We start from the raw sequence: 27,686 nt of genomic DNA on the forward strand, positions 1-27,686 counted from the left end.
CACTTTTATTTAAAAATATAAGGCAATGTAAAAAATACATTATCCTTAGTGCTCCTCATAAAAATATATACATATACAGAACAACAAAGTACCTGTACTGTATACATGAGTAGTGAAGCCCTTGCATAGCATTACACAGAATTAAGTAGTGCACTTAATAAAAGAAAAATGTTGCAAATTAAGGCAATTATTAATAAAGGTACGACAGCACAGTTACCTGGTCATCACCACAGAGCAATTCATAGTGTACTTTCATTCAAATTTTCTGCTTGCCAGCCTCCTTGTGACTGACATTACTATGCATTGCATGAAGTGGTTAGTTCCTACCTTGTATCTCCAAAGTCTAGAATGTTACCTTTTCAACTATGTCCATTTATTCACAGCACTATTACTCACAACATCCTATTCACTGCACTATGTATCTAAAGCAATCTGAAGTGTTGTACTAAACAGTCTGGTATCATACATAATGGCATGCAAGTTGCTTTACTTTACTTGGCACAATGCATTGCTTTCCCATATATATATTGCATGTTTATCTAAACATTAGAGATACAGTTGTGCTCAGACCTGCATTCATGATAACATTTATTGCTTCCCATGTCTGTACTGTATATACAGTACAGTACAGTATCTTCTTAATCCCTTCAATTCAATTATATCTATATTTTACTCATGCTACCTTCAGACAATTTTACTTAGCTTAAGGAGAGAAGTCACAGTGTGAAAAGTTACCAGACTGTTTCTAATCTGTTACTACAAATTATTTCACCCAAGTTAACAAAATAGTCTAGAGACAGCAATATTCAAGGAGTTCATCCAGCAATATTCAAGGAGTTCATCCAGCAATATTCAAGGAGTTCATCCAGCAATATTCTAGGAGTTCATCCAGCAATATTCAAGGAGTTCATCCAGCATCCAATCCTATGTTGCCCCATAAAAAGCATAGGAGTCTGGGGCTAGGCAAGTTGGTCCTGACATTTAACCCGTTAACTGTGCATTGCGGTTTTTTGGAGGTGTCCGTGGTGCACAGACATAGGGGTAAAAATGAAATTTCCCAGAGGGCAAATTTTGTCTTAGGAATTGAGAGAACACATGCCAAAGTATATAGTAACGAAATATTAGCCCAATAATTACCTTAGTAAAGCCATGGATGAACATCGAAGTGTCTGATTCCCTATTGGAATGTATGTTTTCGGTTTCGTTTTCTTTTTCGGTTTCGGTTTTGAAGGCTCAAACATGCTTGCATGGGTCGGCCTTGGTCACCATGGCACTATATTCGAAATTCACCTGCGCAGCCAGGGCTGTATTGAGCAGTCACACTCGGAACAGCCCAGGCTGTATAGAGCAGTTAACGGGTTAAGATGAGAGTGACCAGCCTTTGGACATAAACCTACACAGGCTCAATCTGATTGGAGCACCTTAATTACCAACTAAACCACCAGGCGCCATGAGATGTTATCCAATTTTATTCATTTTTTATTATTGAGTATATAGGCATGATTCAACAACAAAATGCAATAAGAAATGATCCTGAAGAGGTAGTAGTTTAATTAAATCTGATGAAAACATGAAGACAAAATCAAAATACTGAACACTGCAGGATTATCAGACTAACTGCAAATTATGAGTCTAAATAAAATAAAAAATATAATATTTAATAATACTGTAATAATAATAAAAATAATGATAATAATAAAAATAAATAATATGTGACACAGATCTACCAAATGAGGATAACACAGAAATGGGCAAACAAATCAAAGTCTGTACTAATGTTATTCCCTAAGATGAAGGTCCTTGGCCACAACATATGCTGCAACGCGCATCATCGAGTCCTTGTGGGTGTTGTATGTAGCAACAGCTTTGGCACGCATATCCTCCCACTGGTACAGGTCCCTAATGGAGGAAGGAAAACAATTAATGTCAATACTATATACTCATTCACTAATCATCCAAACCTTAACTTTTGTTTGTTTGTTTGTTAAATTGCAAGCATAGAAGCCCAGGGTAGGCTGCTTGGCTTCAGTATTTAGGGCAAGGGTGACCAGTCATCTTTCCTTGAAGTGCATCATTTGAACAATAAAGTCGAAACTATCCCCTCAAACGTAGACCCTTAAGGACCACATCTGCCTCCACTGCTGAAAATCATTGGATTACCAGGCATCCACCTCATTTCAAGTAAATGATTGGCTACCATCTACAATATTAAAGTGTATAAATATACAGTATAAACAATTAAAATAGATTTCTTTGTACAGTACAATGTACTGATGTGGTGAATTAAATACACTGCCCCTACACAATTTTTATATGCCTGGTGCTTTGGTAAGTTAAGGTAATCCAACTGGATATGACCCATAGAGGTCTAATTCTGAGGAGTGATTGAAACAAATTACTCATGTAATGTAACTACGGGATGAACAAGTGGTCATTCTCACCTTATACAGAATGTCTGGACTAAGTGGTCTCAGGCCTGTACACTCCTTATGGGGCAATACTGGATTGGATGATAAATGGATGGATGATTATCCTCATACATACAGATACACATCACCTAATCCATGAGAAGCGTAGAAGCCCACGGCTAGGCAAGTTGGTCCTGACATTTAAGATGACAGTGACCAGCCTCACTCACCCCTGAGTGGCATTAAGTGAGCAATAAACCCCACCCACCCCTTGGATGTAAACCTACACAGGCTCAATCTGGTTGGAGTGCCTAATTACCCATTAAACCACCAGGCATCTTAGTTTGGTTTTATGGTTAACACCCAGCACAGTAAATGGTTTCCTGGTGTACAGAAAACCATTTGGCTTGTTACTCGGTGTAGAGCCATCCATAGGCAGAAGGAAGGGGAAAGAAAGAGGGAAAGAAAAACAGAAGAGGAAGGAAGGAAAGAAAGAAGGAAGAAAGAGAGGAAAGAAAGAAGGAAGAAAGAGAGGAAAGAGCAGTCACCCAAGAGCAGCATTACACAGAGTGAGTGGATGGCGGGTGTCCCCACCTACCACTTTCATCACTGAAATAATCTTAACTGAAGAAACAACACTTAAAAAAATATATCATCCAGCTTCTCTCACCTCAGTCAAGAGCTACTGCAGGATATCATCAAGTTCCTAACAAACATTCAGCAGATGTTGAAATATGAAGAAGAATCCCGGATTACTGACCTGTAAATGGGCCTGACAAACTTCATTCTGCCCTGTTCAGTGATGAATTTCAATGCATCATCCACACACTCAGTCCAGTGAGCTCGAAGTCCTAGCCGCAGCCATCGGAACTTGATTTCAGCATTCTGGCGCTTGGACATGCTGTACAATTCTTCCATCTTCTCTAATTTGGCTACAGATAGTGGCTCCTCTTCTAGAAGCTGTGCCAGCCACTCACGCACCTAGTTCAGTAAGTTTCACAACATGGTAAGTACAATAATTGACAACATTCTGCTTATTTCACATCACCTAATTTTCACTTTCTTCTGCCAGCTAATAATTCAAAATTGGGTGAGGGTTATGTGGCTAAATCCTTGGATGAATCTCTTTGAGGTGATGCATCAGAAAGAAAAGAGATGGGCATTCCCTAAGTGTGAGGAAAAGTAGAATAGTAAGGGACTTTTGACTCACTGTATACTAAGCCCTCATCATGTCACCTTTTTAGACATCCTAAGTCGAGAAAATTGTGAAAAAATTATCTACAAAAGTTCCACTATAAGCTGATTCACTGGTTTCCTCCAATTTACAGGACCAGTTACATGGGAATAACACATCCTCAATCTTACAATGAGATCCTGGGGTAACCTGAGGACTTTGTGTACCCTACTTCCACCAATTAATTCATTTAGCCCTTTGACTAAAATGACGAGTTTTCTAATTACAGGTAATTCTTTCTACTGACAGACAAATTTTTCATCTCATGAAATCATGCATGTAGTGATGGGGATTAACAAAGACCACCTAAAAGAAATATCTTACTGAATAAAATAACCACGCATTAACACTACTACATGTGATGAGTCACCTGATTAGATGAAAGTGATGCAAGGTCCTTGGCAAAGAAGGGGCAATCGGTATCAGTGTTCCATTCCACCCAGCGCTTACACAACTCACGGCATTCCACAGCCAGTGAATCATCAAATCTAATCAAGTACAAATAACCACAAGTTAACATCTTCATTAAAATGGTGATATTTTTGCACTGAGTCTTGATGTTACCAGATTATTTTATTCCACTTAAAAAATCCTCTTGGTAGTGATGGGTTTACCGAAGGTTGTATATAACCCCTGCAATTAAGAAAGTCTAACCAAAGCTGAGGAAAAACATTAAGAGATGGCAAAAACAAAATGAAAATTATGTCCTAGGTTAACCCTCTCAGGAACCTTAAGTTTTCTATAAGGTTCTATGACATGATCAGAGAGAATGGAGAGAAGGCAGCCTCTGACTGTGGACAGAGGAAAACATTCCCATGGATTTTATTTGCCCTGGAAATTGGTTATATTGCTATGAACTGGAGAACTTCATTTTTGTTGATGTTTATAAGATAGACTAATAAAACACAAAACTGATGAGTAAAAGTACCAAAATGCAGTGAGAATGAACTAGTTCCGGAGTAAAAATAGCTTCTGAATCTCCTAATGCAAAATTCTGCCCACACTGTGCAAGTGCAAAGTATATGTCTAGATGCAGAATTTCATGGGCTTTCTCGTGGTGTTTTCAGAATTTCCAAACAACCAATAATTTTTGAGTAAATTGCCAAAACTTGCGTGCGCACCCCCAAACACACACCACCGAAAGCCAATAGGACACTATTTGAGAGTGCTGGCGTTGAAATATGACTCATCAAGGTTTGACACACTTCATGCTAAAACTTAATTTTTGGTGAATATTTTTGACAAAAACTGCTTAACTGGTGTATCTTCAGTCCAAAACTGATAATGAAACAAATTGTGTCATCAGTTACTCTTCAGCTCAACTCAGATATGATGCAATTTGCGTCATCATTCCCAAGAGGGTTAAATGGGTTTAAGCTCAAGGCATCATTACATCTTTAGCCTTGGTAGAAACATTATATTAAATGACTTGTTGCTGTTGTGATCCCTGGCTCATCTGGACATGAACAGAGAGCCGCAGGCTCAAGATGTCCTTCTGCAGTTCACCATCCTCCAGTCAAGGGATAGGGAAGGAGCTATGGGATGTTTGTATCATCAGTCAGCAGAGCCACCCAGTTTTAACAGTGGCATCATGTGAAGGTATTCTTCTTCAGTACCACCATTAACAGGCTAATGAAAGGAAATGATGAAAGAAAAGCACTGGTAAAAATGACTGGTTTTGGTGATGTAAAGAGAAGAAATATGGTGCCTGAGAATGTGAGTGGCAGAAGTGAAGAAAGCTGGGAAGAGGCAAAAAAAATGGAAAGGTACATGTAGTATGTTTAGATGAAGTTCATACAGAGATGGTACAATGCACCTGAAAAGGTTAAGACTGTTAAAAGTATCCCATGAAATCTGGATGACTGGAGGTGCGGAAGTGGAATGGAAGCAGGCTGTGCTTGTCTCTGTACAAAAATGAAGGTAACCAGAGTGACTGCAAAAATTATGGTATAAGTCTGGTCTGTGCTACACAAAAGATATCAAGAAGAATCCTTAGAGAACAGTGGATGGATGGCTATCACTGACCCTGACAGGTCCTACCACGAAACTGACATGTGACTACAAGCTTGGTAACTTGCTACACACATCACTCTTAGACAGGAAACATTCAGCCTCAAATACAGTAACTCGATAATATTTTCAAAGTTACTGTACATGCTGGTTATGTCCAAGCTGAGACTCTCACACTGTTACAAGTCTTATCATTTAATTTTTTTTCCCCAGTAAATAACTAGCTTTGGCACATGGTTTAGCCCCAGTCCACAGGAAACATCAGCTGCACTATGGCCAACCCCAGCATGGGGACTCCTTAAGAGGCAACATGACATCATGTTCATGTATGCATGTACTTATAGGGAAAGTATGGAATACAGTACAGTATATGCTCAAGGTCCAACAGTAAGATTCCTTCGAACAGAGTTACTGGAAATCCTCTAACACAGCTTTCCACTATTTGCTGGAGGTAAGATAGAGCCCATGGATATCAGATTTCTTCCATCTATCAGAACAAAGTTTCCTTTCATTATCAATGAGCAAAATAAAAACAACGATGATATCTATTCTACTGATATATTCAGTAGTAAACAATGTGATACAATTAAAAAAGCACAGGTGATAATACATTACAATTACTGCACATACAAGTCCTTAGGACACCCCATAAAGTTAAGCTTGGCAACCTCCTGGCCACCTATTTTTTACTGTAAATCCCATCTATGCTCTTGAGGGCAGTCAGCAAGCTTAATAGCCACACTTTGTTCTCCCTATCTGGGTAGACTCTCAAGGTAGACCTTTTAAGCTGCTGGTAGCTAGATATGCTGCTGCTGTTGCTATTAAGACCCCAGGCTTAATCTGGATATGAGCCAGATGGAATGCAGGAAACTGGTCACTTAAACTAAGCACTCCAAAAAATCATATCTTTGAAGTCTGTCTGTGCTGTGAGAGTGAAGTATATGAGTTAATTGTGTTATGGTGTGAGAGACTGCATTAGAGACAGGGCATAGCTAGGAGTTCACTTCTAGAGGCATATGATACAATGTAACTCTTGAAAATTATGATGCAATACTGAATAATGATCCTGACTCACTGTGGCTTTATGGGTGGCATGCCAGGGGTGTTCCACCAGGCCTTCCAATCAATGTCAGCCAACCCTGACACACGCCCATTAAAGTATTCCAGCAAGAAGGACCGGAACGTCTCAGATGTGATGGACTGATACTTAAATTTATCCAAGTACGCCCGTAAGAATGGCTCAAAGTCACCTATGAAAACAGAAGAAAAGAGTCTTAATACAGTGTACAATGTAATGCATAAAGCATGCTACATACCAGTACTTGGTTCTTCCGAAGCATAAATTTAACATACAGTTAACCCTTCATAAATTGAACTATATGGGGCTCTAAGGCAATTCAACTTACCATATTTTCCGACTAACAGGAAATCATTGCAAAAAAAACTATATTATCCCCCATAACTGCAAATTATACGTGATTACTTGTTTATTAACACCACACTAAAGTATTTATAAAGCAATAAAAAAAAATCATCTGGACCTCCTTTCCCACCCTAGGGCAGGGTGCATGTCATAGGCTATGCAAAGGTAGGAGGTTGCATAGGTGCAGGGGTGCAACAGTCACTTAATTACCTAAAGGTCTGCACTTATTTACTACACTTTACAATTAGTTAAACCAAAATTACATGCAATATAATAAACTAAAATGTAGCATCATCATCATCATCATCATCCAGACCTTTCCCACCCTAGGGCAGGGTGAAGAGCAGCAACGTCCAGACAGCCTAAATTTGCCCAATCCAATGGGCCACGCTTCCATTCACTCAGCATTCAAGTCCCCGGAATCCTGGCTTCTGATATGCCAAAAACTTTCACCACATTCTGTGGCTTCACATAAATGTATCTGATAGAGTCAATCCGGACGCTATCACATTAAAAAGGGATGCCAAATCCCCGATCATGCACTTCTTCTCACATCTCGTCAGTTTCCTAGCCTCACAGACTTTCATACCTCTCTTCTCACACACTCATCCACCATATACCTCACCTTCTCCTTGGCCTACCCTGCCTCCTCCCTCCTTCAAGTTTGTTCAGATATACCTTTTTCACCACTCTAATGTTATCCATTCTCTCGACATGACCATACCATCTCGGTACACTCTCTTTGATTCTGGTGTCCACAGACTTCCTCGCTTTGTCTCTCTCACGAATCAGATTATTTCATATCCCATTCACTCTCTGTACTTCACATACATTCCACAGCAGTCCCATCTTCACTGCTCTCACTCTTGACTTATCATTTTCATGCCACACCATAGTCTCACACCCATATGTTAAAGTTGGCACTAACACTCCTTCATGTAAGCCTCACACAGCTGCAACACTCAAGCCTCTGTTTCTTATCAAGGCCTTCATAGCACCAGCTACTTTCCTTCCTTGTGTCATTCTACTTTCCACTTCTTTTGCACATTTTCCTCTCTTTTCTATCACTGTACCCAAGTATTTGAGCACTTTCACCAATTCCAGTCTCTATCCATTCACTGTAACATCACATGGGGAGTCATCTTCTCTCTCGATTACCATCACTTTACTCTTTTCTACGTTCACTTTCAAGGCATGACGCTCACAGACATCACCAAAACTCTGCAGTCTACCAAGTTCTTGTCTGGTACAGTATTTGCAAGTAGCACTGCATCATCAGCATACAACAAATTTGAGATATGCCATCCAACACCATTCATTACCAATGCCATCCCTCTCTCCATTACTAGTGGTTTTACTTCTCTTATCACCCCATCCATATATATATATATATATATATATATATATACTGAACAACCATGGGAACATCACACAACCTTGTCACATGCCCACACTGATCATGAACCATTCACTCAGATCCCCATTTGCCTTTACACATGCCTCACTACCATCATAAAAACTCTCAACAACACCTAGCAGCTTCCCATCTACACCGTACATGCGCAAAACCTTCCACGATCCTTCTCTCTACTTTGTCATGTGCTTTTTCCAGATCCATGAATGCTTTAAACACCATATAGTCCTTCTCATGAGCTTCTCCACTAGCTGTCTCACCGCAAATATTTGATCCACATATCCTCTGCCACTCAAAAGCCACCCTGTTCATCACGTTCAAGGACTTCTGATATCTCTCTTACTTTCTCTATAATAATTCTTCCATATGCCTTCCCTGCAACACTTAATAAACTCATGAAATACAAGACAGTAAAATGTAACCCTTTGAATAAACACTAAGTCACACCTCGGTCAGAGTTCGACTTACCGGAAATTCTGCCTTCTGAAGGGTCGACTTATCAAGGTTTTACTGTATTTTCAAAATCACAGCTTGAAAATGCATGCATGCAATGATTTAATGACACAGAAACTGCAATTTAAACGATGATAACATTCCATCCTAAACTTTTTTTTTTTTAAGCTTACAACTGAAGCCTTATGCTGGCTCCTGCTGTTCCACCAGACTGGTTGTCAAAATGAATGAGCCTGTCTCATGAATATATTAGTGTTGATCTCAGATGATAAATGAAGCCTGAGAAGCAGTTAACAGTACAGTACAAAAATGACACACCATACAAAAGATATATGTAAAAAAAAAAATCTGTCTTACAATCTCGAGAGACTCAGTCCCATGGCTGTGGGGACCCTGAAGCTACAGCATCATATACTTGTGAATAGATGCCAGATACCGATACTTTATACTATTTATCCATTGCCACTTTTGTCTAATGTCAGTTTGTCAAGAATTGCATTAAAAAATAATCTATCTATCTATCTATCTATTGCCAGACGCCTCAATCCCGTTCGGGGTGGCCACAAATAAATTGCTTCCACGTCGCCCTGTCCCCCGCCATTTCTCTGTCCTGCTCCCAACTCACACCCCCCTCTCTCATATACCTCTCCACCCCATCCTTCCATCTCATCCTCAGCTTCCCCCTCCCTCTTCCCCCCTCCACCTCACTCACATACACTCTCTTCGTCAGTCTTTCACCCTCCATCTTCTCCACATGGCCAAACCACCTCAGTGTATTCCTCCTAACGCTTCCTATCACATCCACATCCACACCACAATGCTCTTTTATATCCTCATTTGTCAGCCTGTCTCTCCATGTGACTCCACAGGCTCCTCTTAAATAACTCATTTCCACTGCTCTCCCTCTTGGCTTGTGTCCTTCCAGCAACGTCCAAGCTTCACTTCCATATGTTAGAGTTGGTATCACAATACTGTCATGTAGTAACTTTTTCACTTCCATGCTCACTTCCCTGCTTCTTATCACTGCTTTCAAGGAATCAGCCACCTTTCTTCCTTGTTGTACCCTTTCAAGCACTTCACCCTCCAAACCTCCATCCTTACTCATCACACTACCCAAGTACTTAAACATACTCACATTTTCCAATTCCTCACCATCCAACCTCGCTGTACATTCACTGACTTCACCTCTCTCTAAAAGACCATCACTTTACTCTTCCCTACATTCACCTTTAGATTCCATTTCTTACAACCTCTCCCAAACTCATCTACCAAGCCTTGCAGCTCTCCTTCGTCTTCACTCAACTACACAGTATCATTTGCAAACAACAATACAGGGAGTTTCCAAACACTACCCTCTCTCACCAGGGCCACTCCAACATCCACTACCCTACCTTGTACCTCTTTTATTACCCTATCCATGTACAGATTGAACAACCATGGAGACATGACACATCCCTGTTTCAACCCAACCTTCAAAGAGAAAAATTCACTCAGTTCACCATCCACACGCACTGCAGCCTTAGCACCATCATACATACTCTTCACAGCATTCAACAACTTCCCATCTACTCCATATATTCTTAATACTTTCCACAATCCTTGTCTATCCACCCTGTCATATGCTTTCTCCAAATCCATGAAAGCCGCATGCAACTTCTTTCCCTTCTCTAGAAACTTTTCCACTAAAGATCTAAGAATGAATATCTGATCTACACAACCTCTTCCCTTCCTAAAGCCTCCCTGTTCTTCTCCAACTAATTCCTCTGTTCTTTCTCTAACTCTGTCAATAAGTATCCTACCATACACTTTTCCTATTATACTAAGAAGACAAATGCCCCTATGATTACCACACACTTCTTTTTCCCCTTTTCCTTTGTACAAGGGAATAATTATACCTGACATGTAGTCATGTACAGATGCTTTACTACTACTGCCTGTAACAAAGTTACTATTCATCATAGAGAGCTCAATTTGGTCTCGTTTTGAAGCTTTGTATTTGTACTTTTATCATACTCTGTTCAAAATAGCAATACACACACACACACACACACACACACACACACACACACACACACACACACGCTCGCTGGCGCAGTGGTAACGTTCTCGCTTGCCATCTGGTAGACGGGAGTTCGCACCTCGCTCAGGTTGTGAAAAGTTTCACTGACGAAGTGGGTGGTTACTGTCCCCCTTGAGCAAGGGGACGGGTGTGTGGGTGTGTGAAGGTCACAGCCTTGCCCTTAGATCGGACTATATGAGCTCTCAGCTCCCTTCCGGGAGGGTAAAATGCTGACGATCACGACCATCAAGTGATCCTGACCGACCCGGTGAATTACACAAAGGAGTAGAGTTTAACCCGAATGCATAAATTTTACACCTTAAAAAAAAAAAAAAATCTGCCAAAAAAACTATTCAAGATAGAATAATACTTTCTCCTCCAAAATGGAGCTGAATAAATTTCATTTCCAATTACATGTAATTTATTGTATTTGGAGCAATAATATCACAGAAAATTAAAAATGAACAGGAAGACATTTGGATGATGGCCAAAGCTGTCATCTGAACATCTGAGCCTCAGAAGCCGATGACAGCCAAAGCTGTCAGCAGTACGTGAAAGGGTTAACATGGTTGATTTTAGGAATGGACAAAATGAGTTATATTTGTGAGGACTTACTGTATTCATGATATCATCATATGATTTTACTGATCTTAGCAAGGATTTCTGGCAGTGGAAGGGGTTAAGCCTTACAGTTGGAAAAATCTCACCGGAGGTGATAAAAATCATTCAGAGATACCAAGAACTACCGTGAGTCTTTTAAAGTACATCAGACTGAACGTGTTAATCTATGCCTCAGAAGGACTGTGGGTCATAATACTAAAACAAAGCATGTGCTGTGACTTTTCTTTGTTTTTTAATGCAAGAAAGAAGGAACCAAAGGCCAGGAGCCCATGAGCTTGTTCCCCCCAAGAAAAAACAAAACCATGATAAACAAAACCATGATAAAAGAAAGTCAAATTCAAGATCTGTTCATTTTGAGATGCCTGGATGCATTTGAAAGACAGGAGATCATAGATAGAAGGAAGTACAGACAGAGAGAGGGTTCCAGAGTTGACCTGTTGCATACATGAAGGCCTGTGAGTAACGGTTAACTCTTGCATTAAAGAGCTGGACAGAAAAGGGATGAGAATTTGTTGCTAGATGGGCACTAAATGCCCGCCGTACTGGTGGAGGGATGCAAGCAGACAATTCAGAGGAGCAGTGACCATTGAAGTACCAACAGAAGACAGATAAAAGGTGCAATGGTGTGGCGAAGAGACAGAGGTTGAAGGAAGCCAGTAAGTGGAGGGAAGTTAATGAGACAAAAAGCCTCTGACTCCACCTTGTTGAGTGGAGCTGCATCTAGGGAGCCCCCCCACACGAGAATTGTATTCTACACAGGCGAATAAAATCCAATTATAAAGTCAACAACAGTGCAGGGGTAAAAAATGCACAGAGTCGGCTTAGCACAGCTATTTTCTTGGAAGCAACTTTTATAAGACAGGTAATATGATCTTTCCAAAACAAATCCCGAGAGAATGAAACTCCAAGTATGTTTAAGGATGATGCAGGATTGAGTTGGGTATTGTTAAAGATTAAACGATACTCCTGCGGAAGATACGGTCAGGTTGAAAGATGTAAGAAATGATTTTTTGATGCATTAAAAAAAACAAGATTACATTTACCCCAATCAGAGATATACAGCAAGTCAGACATTACATGTGCCATAGCCTCATCCCTTGTTTGTTGAAGTACCTGCTGAGATGGGTGCTGCAGAAAGCAAATTGAAAGGTGAAGAGTGGAGTCATCAGTGTATGAGTGGATAGGGTTAGATGTACAGCTTGGAAGGCCACTGATGAACAGAAGGAAGAGAGTTGGTGACAGGACAGAGCCCTGAGGAACACCACTATTGATAGCTCCAGGAGATGAACAGTGGCCGTCTACAACAGCAGCTACAGAATGACCAAAATGGAAGCTAGAGATGAAGGCACAGGTAGAAGGACAGAAACCATAAGAGGGCAGTTTGGAAATTAAAGATTTATGCCTGACTCGACCAAAAGCCTTTGAGATGTCAAGTGCAATAGCAAAGCTTTCACCAAAGTTCCAAAACTGTGGACAAACCATTAATTTTTAATTTCTGAGACATGTGATGATGAATGAACATATATCTGTCTTTCTGTACGGTTCTGTGATGTGAGACAAAGCTGCTCTTCCTTTTAATATACTGGTATACTACAAGCATCAGGATCAGTTGTCATACTCACTAGGCCCTCCAACAAGGGTCTCCAGGTGCCAAAGCAGTGTGTGACCCTTCTCATAGGGCACTGTAGAGAAGGCATCATCAGGGTCCACTCCTGTCAGGTCAGGCACAAGGTTTGTCAGCGGGTCATTTTCTCCACGAGTGCGTATCTGGTAATGGATGAGGATAAGAAGCAAGATGTAATTATGTCCACTATCCTTTTTAATTTCCGATCTCACAGCTTTTCTTCTGCTTTATCCAACCATCCATCATCCTTGTTAATACAGACGGCTTAGCTTATGAAGTGGAGGCAGAATTCCAGGAACTTGAATGATGCATGAATAGTTGTCTGGCCCATTTCACTGCACATGCTGTTGATATTGTGCTTTCATATTTTCTCTTTATTGTTTAGGATCATACATCATGATGAAAATACAGAGCAGGGAGACCAAGAACATGGCTCAATAATCTCTGTCAGGTACAATCTCTCCACCTCTTTGTGTCAGTGGGGGTAGGAAATTGCTTATGAAACAATGGTTACTTGGTGGAAATACCTATTTCCTATGCTAATACAAAGATCACTAACCCCTTCCTGCTCAGCTGATGGCAGAATGTTGTCAGACTGGAAGATCAGTGTGACTAGTAGCCAACGAGATTCCTTCCTGCCTCATAAATGCAGTTCAGCAAATTCATGTTACCACCACTTAGCAAATAAAGTTGTGGCACTGCCCCAGTTCCAACATGAAAAAACAGACTAACTATAATAACCAAGGAAAGTTATTCCAACCTCATAACTATGGTTCACTGAAATTCATGTAACCATCACTTAATATTCAAGTCATGGGGGTGGATCGGTGTCATCAGGCGAAAACCAACTACAGTAACTATACCATACTCACACACTCGGCCAGGTCCTTCCATCCTCCCAAGGCAGAAAAGTGTCGTGTGGGCTCCCCATGAAGGCGTGATGCAATCTTGCGCTCCACAAACATGGTGAAGCCCTCATTGAGCCAAAAGTGCTCCCAGTGGCTGTTAGTCACCAGGTTACCGGTCCAAGAGTGGCTGATTTCATGTGCCACAACATCAGCCAATGAACGGTCACCAGCCTAGAAGGTAAGAAAGAGGCAATAGATATGGAATGGTATTGACAAAGGATCCTAACCAATTCACAGGATACACAAGTCACCATAAGTTAACTACAAGCTGTCCTGTTATACAAACATCTGCTATATCAGCAACCAATGTTCAAAGAATAGGCAATTTTGACCCAAATTCGGTTATGCGAGCAATCTGTTAGCTTAACCCTATTTTTCCCATAAGTTATGTACTCATTATACAAGTTTGGCGATACTTTTTTTTTTCAATCTGATATATACACTATTTAAGTAGTCCTCCACTAATATATCCCAATCATATAATGGAACCCACCTGCATAATCACAGACCCTTTCGTGTTTCAAGCTTTGTCACTTTAACAGCCACTCTAATTTTACTATGAAGTATATCTGTATGAGTGAAGATAAATGTATATACCTGCACACGCAATGTTATACAGTATAAAACTTGAAGGAGTTTATATATATGGCCCATCCCAACTTCTCACTTAACCTTTTGAGTGGGCAATATTTCCCTCTACTGAATACAATTTTTAGTAACTAAAAAGAATAAAATTATTAAGCTTTTTAAGATGGTTGTGAGGCATGTGTATGGATAAATGGGCATCCAAGTGAATGGTTCACGGTTGGTGTGGGCATGCGACGAGTTTGTGTGATGTCCCCATGGTTGTTCAATACATATATAGCCTATAAATGGGGTGATGAGAAAATAAAAACATGAGTAATGGAGAGAGGGATGGTGTTGGTAATCAATGGTGATGGATGGAATAAATCAAATTTGCTGTATGCTGATGATGCAGTGCTACTTGCAAATACAGAACAAGAACTTGGTAAACTAGTTCAGAGTTTTGCTGATGTCTGTGACAGTCGTGCCTTGAGAGTAAATGTAGAAAAGAGTAAAGTGATGGTAATCAAGAGAGAAGGTGACTCCCTGTGTGATGTTACAGTAAATGGAGAGAGACTGGAACTGGTGTGAGAGTTCAAATATCTGGGTACGGTGATACCTGAAGGTTATCAATCTATATATAGCTGGATGCCATAGTCACGGAAGGGGCAGCTGTTTGACTCTGAGTTACCTGTTTTACAGGAAGGGGCACTAACCCTCTGCACTTGTTGACACGCATGGAATACGTATGGGTTGGTTATATGCTTACCACCCAGTGCCGTAAATGGTTTCCTGGCTTACAGGAAACCATTAGGCTTGTCACCTGATGTAAAGCTACCTGAGAGGGAAAGAAGAGTAATAAAAAGTGACAGGAAAGATGGGAGAAATAGAAAGAGAGGAGGGCAGACACAGAAGAATGATAAAGGTGAAGGATTCCAGGGGCTTGATTGGTGAGCAAATGGATGCATGGCCCATTGGACTGGCCAAATTTGGGCTGGCTGGACACTGCTACTCCTCACCCTGCCCTACAGTAGGAAAGGAGGTCCGGATGATGATGATGTGGAATATTATTTAGATCAGACAAGACTTTAATTTATTGCACAAAAGTCCCCAGAATATTGTAAACAATGATAGGTAAACACACAAAAATGCAATCTGGCATGATGAATATGGGCAGGTGACACACAAAAAAGGAACAATGGTATTTGTCCAACATGCTGTCATGGTGTTAGTGCACTGGCGAGCACAGGAAGGCTGACACTTGGTGAAGTCACGTGTAAATGAATGTTTTGGATGGCCACTACACCTCTCTCAGAGAATGCATGTTCTCCTTGGCTGCAGCACCTCCCACCTTCCTGGAATATCAGACACCCCATTCCCCTCCCCCTCCCCCAAATAAGATTTTATGCACATCTGTCAAAGCAAACCCTAGTTGTGAAAGTGTTTCTTAATTTTTTTTTTTTTTTATGAATGTTTTTTAGTGTCTACCGTAATAAAGACAATTAATACTAAAGTAACACATGTTGGACACGAGGCCACAATGGCGTTATCATTCACGAAGAAGGGGGCGGCATTAATGATACTGATTGACATACAGCATGACCAGCTGTTATCAGTGAACAGCTATGTATTAATGACTAAAAGATTAAGATATTCTATGTAGCATATCTATGAAAATTTGTTACTCAGACTTACTAGGAGTGTAGGTGTGACAAAAGTAAGACAGGGATTCTCCATACCACCATAAGGGAAGCTGGGAGGGAGAATGAGGAGATCATACTGACCCCAAACATAAGGGCCACAGAGAGATTCAGCAGCTACCAGCATCTCCTCTGTCTGTAAAGCACCACAAATTAGGTAATGAGTACACCTGATTACGTACAGTCAGTCCTGGTTACATGTCAGGAATGTGTTCTTAAATATCACAACATTTTCCATACAACTGGTATAGCACTGTAAACTAGGAAAATGGCAAATCAGCTCTATACGTACCAACAGAATTATACAGAAATATTTCAATAATTAACTATGGACTTCACACACACACACACACACACACACACACACACACACACACAAAGCTGTCTCTCATCTTCTTGCAATCACATCACAATGTATTTTTTCTTAATTCTGCTAAGTTTTTGTTAAAACATGCCATAGCAGAACATCAGTTTTAAGTGTGTGTGTGTGTGTGTGTGTGTTCGTGCGCACACATCCATGCGTGTGGACAGTTGATCAGGTGTAAACAGACTGTTTTGCGTGGGATGGCCACAGACGGGGACCAACTTCTGGGATTTTCCAGTGGAAACTGTTTTTCCCCCACGTTTACTGGGCTGGGTCAGGTTTTATCCTTCGGCACAAAACATGTTTAGTGCAAGTTGGTCCTGCATAAATTGAGGATTTAGTGTACACATGACCATCAACTAAACTGAAAAGGGGTAGGAATATTTTTATGGCATAAGTAATTATGACCGTGACATATGCAAGGGACAACATGTGACCAAGCCCAAACTGGAGGACAGCGATGCAGAAGTGGTTCTGAAATGATGAGTTTTGTTACTTGAGGGATATGATTAGTGTGGGAGGGTGGTTCAAAGACTATGTCAACTGCCATTCAGTAGTGGTTGGAAATTTATGGTAACTGTTGGTCACTGACAATGAAGTGATCCTTTCTATATTTGAAAAGGGAAAATGTCATGTTCCACGTGTAAGAAGTGTGGTGCTGTACGGCAGAGACATATGGGTAGTAAATGAAGATTTTTAATGAACTGACTGTAATGAAATGAGAATGGTGAGGTGAATGTATATTGTCAAACTTCGAGATGGAACAATGTGTGCAAATTTAAGAGAATGCTTAGGCATTGTGAATGTTAGAGAGGTTATGTGTATGGGTAGGCTAAGGTAGTATAAGCATGAGGAGAATGTTTGAGAGTATCTGAATGAAGCGCATAAAGATGTTAACATGGAAAGGTCAGCCCGTATAGGCAGACCAAGGAAAATGTAAGCTTGTACTATTTTAGATAGCACACTGTCTACTCAGTTAGGGCACGCCAACCAGATGTGGCACATTTAGATCTTATTCCAAAGGATGCTTGTGGTCTACTGTTAATTACTGTAATGCTGTATAGTGGTAAGGAACTTCCTCTTGCCTTAAATGTCTGGACTGACCAGGCCCATACGCACCTGTTGAGGCAAAACTGGAAGGGATGATGGAAGTCCTGAGAGAGGATGGTGCACATCTGCAGACCATGCTGTCTGAATAATCATCCAGTGAAGAATGACACTGGTTCATGCTAGTATGGAACACTGTTCTTGCAAAATATATAAAGCCAGTACTTTATATCCAGAACTATACTGACAAGGAAAAGGTGCTAGGGAGCCTCCTAAACTTACCAGAATTTAGAAATACAACATGCCTTGTCTGAACATCTTTTACAGTACATCCTTCGAACTTTCACTCCAACCTTGTACACACCAACAACTGTACATTACCTAGACAGGAAAACTAAGAAGCATCATCTACAAAAACACATTGTCCTACTGACATAACTCTATCATTCCAGAGAAAGCTAGCTCAATAAATCCAAAACATTAACTTTCTCTCAGACAATAAGGCTTTGGTAAACACACCTGTGCAAATTCAAATTCTGCTTTCTCTACATACTCCTTCTCAGACCAAACTAGAGATCGTGGGCCAACCCTGCGGCTCTCCAGTGCCCCAACAGCTAACGCAATCAGGTACGACGGCATTGGTACTGGTTGACGGAATCTGTAAAGGAAAAGTTCATGTACTTAATCCTTCATTAGTCTGGTGGGGTATTTTGGCACCCCCAATTTTTTTAAAAGCTCATATTTCCTAGCCGGTAACTCAATTATTTCTCTCAGTTCCAGTGCTCGCCTGATTCAGTGAGGGGAGGGAGCCCGTGGAGTGGCGTGGTCCTGCCTCTGCTGTAGTGAAAGAGAGAGAGAGAGAGATGCATTTTTTCCCCCATGGGGTGTCCAGTCAACCCACCAGAAAAACCTATTTATATATTCACAGTTTAAAAATTGTTTCTCTTTTCAATGGGAAATGAATTTATGTAGATATATTATGCAGAATATATATTGGCACTCTCTCTCATATGTTTGCAATGGATTGTTGTTCTCAGTGTATTTTATTACAAAGTCAGTCATATGAGTTCTGTATTTCCTACCTATCTATCTACTGCCAGATGCCTAAATCCCAAAAAGGATGGCAACAAACAAACCACCTCCATGTCGCCCTGTCCAATGCCACTTCACTGCCTTGCTCCCAGCTCACATCCCCCTCTCTCATATACCTCATCACTCCATTCCTCCATCTCATCCACGGCCTCCCCCTCCCTCTCCTCCCCCCCCATTTCACTCGCATACACTCTCCTCATTAGTCTCTCATTCTCCATCCCCTCCACATGGCCAAACCACCTCAATGTTTTTCTCCTAACACTTTCTATCACATCCACACCTACATCACAACGCTCGTTCACTTCCTCATTTGTCAGTCTGTCTCTGTTCCACTTTTTATCTTTAAGTACTGATATGTTCCTCTCTCATGATCCCTTACCGTACTGTATAATATTTATCATCATCATCATCATCATCCAGACCTTTCATTCACAATTAAGGATGGAGTAAGACAAGATCCAGAAACAAGTAAGTGCAATAGTGGAAAAACATTAAGAATGTGCCCAGCGATACTGTACCACACAATTGTCCAAACAACATTCAGACTTCAGAAATCCTGGCTCCATCTCGCATTTTTTAATGTGTTTCAGAATTAAACACATTAACTCAAGGAGAGAAATATTTTTAAAAATGTCTGGAAAATAGCTTATTTGTTGAGCTGATCAGCTTAAAACAAGTTTCACATTCCCTTTATCTTCATATACCTACCTGAAGGTAGTTTTGGAGGCACCCTCACTTTGTCCATCCCTTAGTGCACTCATTAATACCACAAGGTCACTTGGGGCAGTCACCTCAGCTGTATAGGGCATTTTGACAGACGGTGTATCCTGGAGATAGTAACACCATCATATATAAACAGTACTGTACTCTGTTTTCTGAATACTTAGCTATAGCATTCTGCAGCAAGTAGCAACCATAGCAAATGCAAGTTATCAATGAACCACAATGGAATTCATGTTCAGATTGCAGTAAGATACTATAAGAACCATCATCATCATCAATATTATAACACCATTTCCTATTAACAAATGAGATACACAGGATCCACAAATACTGGAGGTTACCCAAAGTGGAAGGATTTGAAATATCCCTTGTTTGTTTGTTTTCTAACCTACAACCTTTTCCTTCTCAGGTTTTGGTGATGGGATTATGCTATGTACCATAAATGAAGTAGATGTTTCCAGCAAAAAGGGTTTTCACACCAGAGTAGAAAGTCAAAACCATCCACTTCTGGTACTGGACCTGGTCACAACTCATGGACTGACATTCATTCCGCCGTGACTTCAAGGTTCACACATGAGATACATTTAAGAATCATATCACACTAAAGATTGTCAACCACTCTAAGAGAAAGGGTATTATTCATAGTATACAAATGGGCAACGGCAGATGTCCAGCATCAGTCACAATGATGTAAGCCTCCAGTTTGGAAAGTCTCTCCCAAGCTTAAAGACATCAAACAACAGCAAGAGTAAAATACAAAATACATCAGTGGAATGAAGAGCTTACAGGGTCAAGTAAAGACAAAACAACACGACAGACTGGAGAGGGAAAACCCAGAGCAAGAAATTACTTCAGTCAAGAAGAAAAAGTATATCACCATAAGTTAATCCATGCTAGATTATGCCAAACCATTTATTTCTAATTCTAAATACAGAGTGAAAATTAATGACACTAATTTGAAAGGGGATTTTTACATACAGGGTCAGGCATTTAACTTTGTTATGTAAATGAAACACTAAAGGATGGAAGCATGCAGAAAGTTTCCTGTTCCAGAAAGAAAGAAACAAAAACAAATAAGCCAAAATCTAGATATATTCATTTAGAGATACTTGGACAGATTGCACAAACAGAGGGACAAACAGACAGAGAGTGCTGATAAGCTGCCTATATGAAGAACTGAAAGTAATGACTGATTCTTTTATTAAAGAGTTTACCAGAAAGGAGTGAGTTAGTAAGCTGTAACACAACCAGCTTAATTTACAGTCAAATACAGAACCTGGCATGGAAGAAGTGAACGGCAGTGGATGGCCTGGCACTGAGAGAAGACGTAGGGGTGTTTCTTGCCAGCTGTCTGCTCCGGTGAAAGCCACTGAAGTGCTGAGCAGCCAGGCGAGGTTTTGTATTCTATCTGAATCTTGCATCTTTAGGCAGAGTGAAGAGACACTGACTACAACTTGCAACTTGGTTAACATAAAGCATGCAGACGTGCAAAACTCATAATGTTCTATAAACAGAGATGAAAAACCTAAAATTCTTACAATTCATGGTAATGTAACTTCCTTCACAGTATCTATCATCTTTAACATCTAGTTTTATGCTACATAAAAATGGCAACAGCTAGTACTATATCACTTTGTGAGGCATTAAGCCCACAGATACATCTAACCCAAACATTTAAAAGTAGGTGACCAGCCTATGTTCTTAGTGGCAAGAAATAACTGAAAATCCTCCAGCTGCCAGCTTAAAATTCAAACCATTATTCCCATGAATCCATACGACATCCTTTTAAAAGTTAACTCTCGTTGCTACCCGACAATTTTATTCAACTTGGGAAAGGCCTCCCACACTGAAGGGGCTTAATAAGACTACATCTAATGCTTCCAGATGAAGAAGTCTACCCTAAGGTAATGAAAAATTGTCGTAAATTAAAATGACATCCCTGGTTTGATGACTTAAAGACCATAAACAGCATAAATACTAAAGCATATATAAAAATGAGAAAATGTACCATGAACTTACTGTTTCTTAATATCTGAGGGAAGTGTGACTGTAAGAGGAGAACCAAAGTTGGGGTGGTGATCACCAAGGGTATATGTCAGCACCTGGCCCGTCTCTTCAACCTTTACACTCTTGATGGTCAACTCACGGGTGTCTAAGATCTTAGACAAAGATGAAATGACAAATATTTAGGTACTGTACAACAAAAGTGAAGCAAATATGTATCACAGGATAACTAATGCTACAATAACACATCAATACTGGTAGTGTTTGTGTCAATTATCCTGACACTTTCCTAACCATTAATGTACTCTAAAAACAAGCTTATTGCACTAGGGTATAAATTTCCTTTTCTCTGTTTTCTTTTTGTATACTTTCTATTAATATTACTTTAAAATGGTGCAACTCAGCTTTCTTAGACCAGATCTCAGTTAGATTATGGCTATTAGGTAGACTGTACTGACAATAATAAAAATTCATTAAGTACAAAATGGACCTGTAAAGAGATACTATCCTCTGATTTACCACCTTCTGCAATATGCATCACAGATGGTCTGCTACTATCAACCTTGGTGGTGTTACCATAAGAAGTGTGACTAAAAACTTGGTAACTAGCCATACAATCATCAGTTTCAGGCAGGAAACTCAGTCATAGGATGTCCAAGCAATTACTCAATCACTGTTACAAATGTTTATCACAAATCTGAGCATACTTTTCTCTCAACAGTTTCAGCAGTTGTCAGAATGTAACTGACAAGTACTGTCATTTCGTGTGGTTTAGCTTCCAGTCGAGAGAGAGAGAGAGAGAGAGAGAGAGAGAGAGGGGGGGGTGCATACCCTGACCAAACACTCTATAGGTATATTTTAGGGGGAAGCACGGTGGTGGTAGGAGGGGGCGCTCGCCATCCATTCACTTGATGTACTGCTGCTCTCGGTTGCCTGCCCTTTCCTCACTTCCTTCCTTCCTCTTCTGCCATTCTTTTCCTCATAATTTCCTCTTCCTTCTGTCTACAGGTGACTCTACATTGAGTGACAAGCCAAATGGTTTCCTGTACACCATGAAACCATTTACTACAGTGGGTCGTAACCATATGGCCAACTTATGGCACCTGGTGCTTTAGTGGATAATTAGGGTGCTCCAATGTGACTGAGCCTATGTAGGTTTTTATCCAAGAGTTGGTTGGGGTTTATTGCTCATGTAATGCCATTCAGGAATGAATGAGTATGGTCACTCTCATCATAAATGTCTGGACTGACTTCCCAAGTCCCGGGCTCCTACGCTCCTCATGGGGTGACATAGGATTGGATGATGGATGTATGTATGTACGTACAGTTGCAGCCAAGGTACGACATTGTCATACACATTCCATAAATGTATGCAGTTCTGGCTGCTAGCAGATGCTGTGCAGTCATATTATGTCAGCATTATGTTCTGAGATTGTGTGTGACGGTGCCTTAGTTACAGGTTAGAGATACCAGGGTGGGAATGAAAACCTTGGCCGCAACCGTATATATCATTATTTTTAAAATTAAGTTATTAAAGCAACTCTGAGGTGGCCCACAGCAGGTAAATTACTACAGACTATCCCTCAGAACCTACTAAAAGTCATAATTACAACTTCTATGTCATCATCATCCAATCCTGTGTTGCCCCAAGAGAAGCATTGGAGCCCGGGGCTAGGCAAGTTGGTCCTGACATTTAATATGAGAGGGACCAGCCTCACTCATCCCTGAGTGACATTACATGAGCAATGAACCCTAACCACCCCTTTGATATAAACCTACACAGGCTCAATCTGATTGGAGTGCCTTAATTACCCACTAAACCACCAGGTGCCATAATTTGGGTATATGGTTACCACCCAGCATAGTAAATGGTTTCTTGTTTTGGCTTGTCACCCAATGTAGAGCCACCCATAGGCAGAAGGAAGAGGAACGAATGAAAGAAAGACAGAAGAAGGAGTGTAAAGTCACCCATAGGCAAAAGGAAGAGGAACGAATGAAAGAAAGACAGAAGAAGGAGTGTAAAGTCACTCATAGGCAGAAGGAAGAGGAAAGAATGCAGGAACGAAAGACTGAAGAGGACGGAAGGAAGAGAGGAAAGGGCAGACACCCGAGAGCAGCACTACATTGAGTGAGTTGATGGTGGACCCCCAACTTACCATCAAAACTTCTATGTACTCCTTTCAATCATTCTTTGCCGGTGGCATCAGTTTCTTTATATAAAGTCATAATAATTAATGGAGGATGAAATGTCCGAAAAGGTAGCTACAACAAGGCAAAAAGGTTGCTGGTTCTTTGAGAGTAGTGATAAGAAATAGGGAAGTGTGCATGGAAGTAAAAAAAAGTCACTGCATGAGAGTATTGTGATAACAACGCTAAGGTGTGGAAGTGAAGCTTGGACCTTGTTGGATGGACATAAATCATGACTGAGAGCAATAGAAATAAGTTATCTGAATGGAGCATGTGGAGTTACATGGAGAGACAGACTGACAAATGGGGAAGTGAAGGAGCGTTGTAGCATGGATGCAATAGAAAATACTGTATTAGCAGAAATATACCAAGGTGGTTTGGCCATATGGAGAGGATGGAGAGTGAGAGACTAAAAAGGAGGTTGTATATGTGCAAGAGGTGGAGGGGGAAGCCGAAGATGAGATGGAGGGATGGAGTGGGGAAGTATTATATATGAGAGACGGGGATGTGAGCTGGGGGGAGGGCAGTGAAATGGCGGTGGATAGGGCGACATGGAGGCGATTTGTTTGTGGCCACCCCTTATGGGATTCAAGGGTATGGCAATAGACAGATAGAATAATAGCACAATCCAATTCACAATAAACTGATGTCACCTCACTACCTGTAAAATGGTCAATTTCTTTAGATGTCTGATCTCAGATGTTTATCATTATGCTGATAAGAGAAATTCATACCTATAACATTCCACACCATACAGAATTCTCTTACAATAACATCAAAAATTTTGCCCAATGGAATCTTCTTATGTACAGTATACAGTATAACTCTGCATATGTCTCACTTAATCCTGAGGACTTTCCTCAGCTCCAGAGATACATCTCACATTTAATGTCTTATCAAACTTTAACTAAGGTATGTCCTAACATGCTGTATATAACATATTACCAAATAAACTTTCCACCTCTATAACTGCCAACAAACTGACTGCCATAACATACCAGGTGTGCGGCATCCTCTCTTTTGTGCTCCACTGTAAAAAGCACTGAATATGTCACCACCTTGTGGATGAATCCACATCCCACTTCAGCTATCTATACCTTAGCATACTGTATCCAACACATTACCAAGTAAACTTTCCATCTCTAACTGCTAACAAACTGACTGCCATAACGCACCAGGTGTGGGGCATCCTCTCCCTTGCGCTCCACTGTAAGGAGCACTGAACCTGTCACCACTTTGCAGGTGAAATCAACATCCCATTCCAGGTGGATTCCAGTCACAAGCACCTGGTCTGAGACAAAGCACACAAATGATTAGGAAGTAAACATAAGATAAAACCAGGGCAGAGTTAAAAAATTATGACAAAGGCAGGCATACTAGATTATAGTATTGTATTAGTTACATGTATCTTTACTCCTAGTTTGGTGGGATCAAATCTATGGGATAGTCAAGTCAACCTATGTAGCAGGGTATTGTGGCAATCTTTCTCCATCTTTGATCAGTGTTATAATTTCTAAAGGGTACTAATACATTTTTAAAATGGGGGTTGGGGGGGATTTCCATTTTAGCTGCACCAACTTCCAAAAGTTTTCTGTTCAACTTTCTTCAAATGAACCAGGAAAATGCTCATGAAGAGTGATGATGAATTGAGTTTCATACTGTTCAGTGATATCAGCTGAGGACATACGGTAAGTGATGAATGGCACAACTCTTCCCTCTAATGATCTGACTTCCTAAAAATGTGGGCAACCTCTAAGGCAGAGAGAAATGCATAATAAAGCATAGCTACATATGTTACTGGCCTATGTATGACTAAGCATGATCCACACTAGCAGAAGCTACAATATCTATCTATTGCCAGATGCCTTAATCCCATATGGGGTGGCTGTTTGTTTTGAGTTATTTTACGGGGAGAGACACTAACCCTCCGCCAACCCACTTGCTGACACATAGGAAACACGTATGAGTTAGTTATATGGTTACCACCCAGTGTTGTAAATTCTTTCCTGGCATACAGGAAACTATTAGGCTTGTCACTCAATGTAAGGCCACCTGAAAAAGGAAGAAGAGTAATGAAAAGTGAAAGAAAAGTTGGGGGAAAAAAAAAAAAAAAAAAAAAAAGGAATGACAAAAGTGAGGAAAGAAGTAGGTAGCACTACATCAAGTGAGTGGATGATGGCCACCACTACCTTTCACACAGAAACTAATTTTTTAAAATCAGAAATGTTAAAGTAAAGGTAATAATAATATTCACTGTACATGTACTATATAAAGCTTCCCATCAAAACAAAATATTGGTGCATCATGTGTACCTTAGATATGATGATGTGCATGTTGGTCAAGATGTAAAGACACTGAATCCAGCAAAAATGGATGTGAGTACAGTACTGTTATCCAAGTGTGTTGTGATATATATTATTCTTTACTGTAGTACAATACATGAAATGACACAATTTATAAAATCAACACATCTTCAAGAAAATGGCATTCAGATCTAACCAAACCCAGTCAGCCTAATTTAACTAACTAAACCAACTATACACTAACCAAAACTAAAAAATGATGCAGACAATAAAGAAAAGAGGATTAAAAGAAAATTAAAACAATAACACAAACAATATGTGAGCTCACTCATTCTCACTGAACTTTCAGAAATCTGGAAAAATTGCTTTTCAGTTATAAAACTGATCCTACCATGTAATGAAACTATGCATATAAATATGTAGCTATCTCAGGAACCCAACTGTCTTCATATTCAAAAGTATTAAGTGGTGTGTTGCCAAACTAGGAAATACGGTAAAAGGAAAATGAACTTCAGACCTCTGCATTATATTGCCTACTGTACTGTATTATATCCTAACGGCCATACCACGTTGAGTACACCGCTTCCCGTCCGATCAGCGAAGTTAAGCAACGTTGGGTCTGGTTAGTACTTGGATGGGTGACCGCCTGGGAACACCAGATGCTGTTGGCATCCCTACGTGTCAAGTGGGGTTGGTGGAGGATTAGTGCCCCTCCCTGTAAAACAATTAACTCTAAGCCATTGGCCACCCCGTCTGGGATACATGGCGTCTGGCAATGAATGAATGAATGAAACATTCAACTAACAACCACTGAAATTAATATGTTCACTGTTCAATTTATGCAATTCTATGCATCTCCTCTTGTATAAGCATTCATCGCAAATGCTTTTCCTTATACATAAAAAAGATGGAGGGGGGGCGGGGAGACTCCAGCTCCTATCTCTTTCATTGCATCAAACCTAACCTAACTTAATTTAATCTGACTTAACCTAACCTAATTTAATCTAGTCTGGGCAAAGACTTGATAACTGAGCTACGAGCTGAGTAACCCCCACTCCCACCTATCTCCTTAATACTAAAAAGTGCATTTACAACAGATGTATAAAGAAGAAAAACTGATTAAAACTGCATATACTAAATGACCCTACGTTAGTTGGGTGTATTTTCGAAATAATACCACTTTGCCTACGCCAATTCTGTATTGACACACAACTTACTATATTGTTTTAGGTTACGAATCTGACACCAATGATTACATATATTATGTAACTCGAGTTACTTCTGTCTGTTGCCTCAAACGAAAATCACAGGCAACTCAACCGACACAAGTACAAAGAAAAACCTGTTTTTTGCCATTATGTCGGCAACATTACGGTACAGGTCACTGACAATATGCAACATCCAAACAAGACAACTGTAAACATCTATAAACAACCGGTTAAGTTTTACATTACCTGGTCTAGAGTAGGAGTTGGGGTCTCCTGGACTTAATCGGGACATTTTAACTGACAGGCAAGTGAGGAAATTACAGGACACCCAAAACACTCC

The 27,686-nt window shown here is 40.3% G+C and overlaps 1 protein-coding gene and 1 non-coding gene across 3 annotated transcripts; one reads left to right on the plus strand and one right to left on the minus strand.

Annotated features, from left to right (window-relative positions):
- LOC145392260 (leukotriene A-4 hydrolase) lies at positions 1-27,686 on the minus strand. 2 transcript variants are annotated; one of them, XM_080266727.1, is made up of 13 exons: positions 27,593-27,686; positions 25,011-25,126; positions 21,664-21,803; positions 20,921-21,065; positions 19,630-19,748; positions 18,349-18,487; positions 16,414-16,554; positions 14,119-14,325; positions 13,245-13,389; positions 6,728-6,902; positions 4,013-4,130; positions 3,169-3,389; positions 1-1,899 (listed from the first exon to the last, which is right to left on the minus strand). In XM_080266727.1, the coding sequence occupies exons 1-13, from the start codon at positions 27,636-27,638 to the stop codon at positions 1,779-1,781; spliced, it is 1,833 nt and encodes a 610-aa protein (XP_080122853.1). In that variant the 5' UTR covers positions 27,639-27,686; the 3' UTR covers positions 1-1,778. The 2 variants fall into 2 exon arrangements, with proteins under 2 accessions (XP_080122853.1, XP_080122854.1); XM_080266728.1 differs by lacking the exon at positions 16,414-16,554.
- LOC145392275 (5S ribosomal RNA) lies at positions 26,691-26,809 on the plus strand. Its single transcript, XR_013895955.1, has one exon. It is a non-coding gene; the product is annotated as a 5S ribosomal RNA (ribosomal RNA).

This window comes from Coenobita brevimanus, chromosome 21 (assembly GCF_032717465.1).
Source record: "Coenobita brevimanus isolate Jiangsu-jjx chromosome 21, ASM3271746v2, whole genome shotgun sequence".
In the NCBI taxonomy this organism is placed as follows: domain Eukaryota; kingdom Metazoa; phylum Arthropoda; class Malacostraca; order Decapoda; family Coenobitidae; genus Coenobita; species Coenobita brevimanus.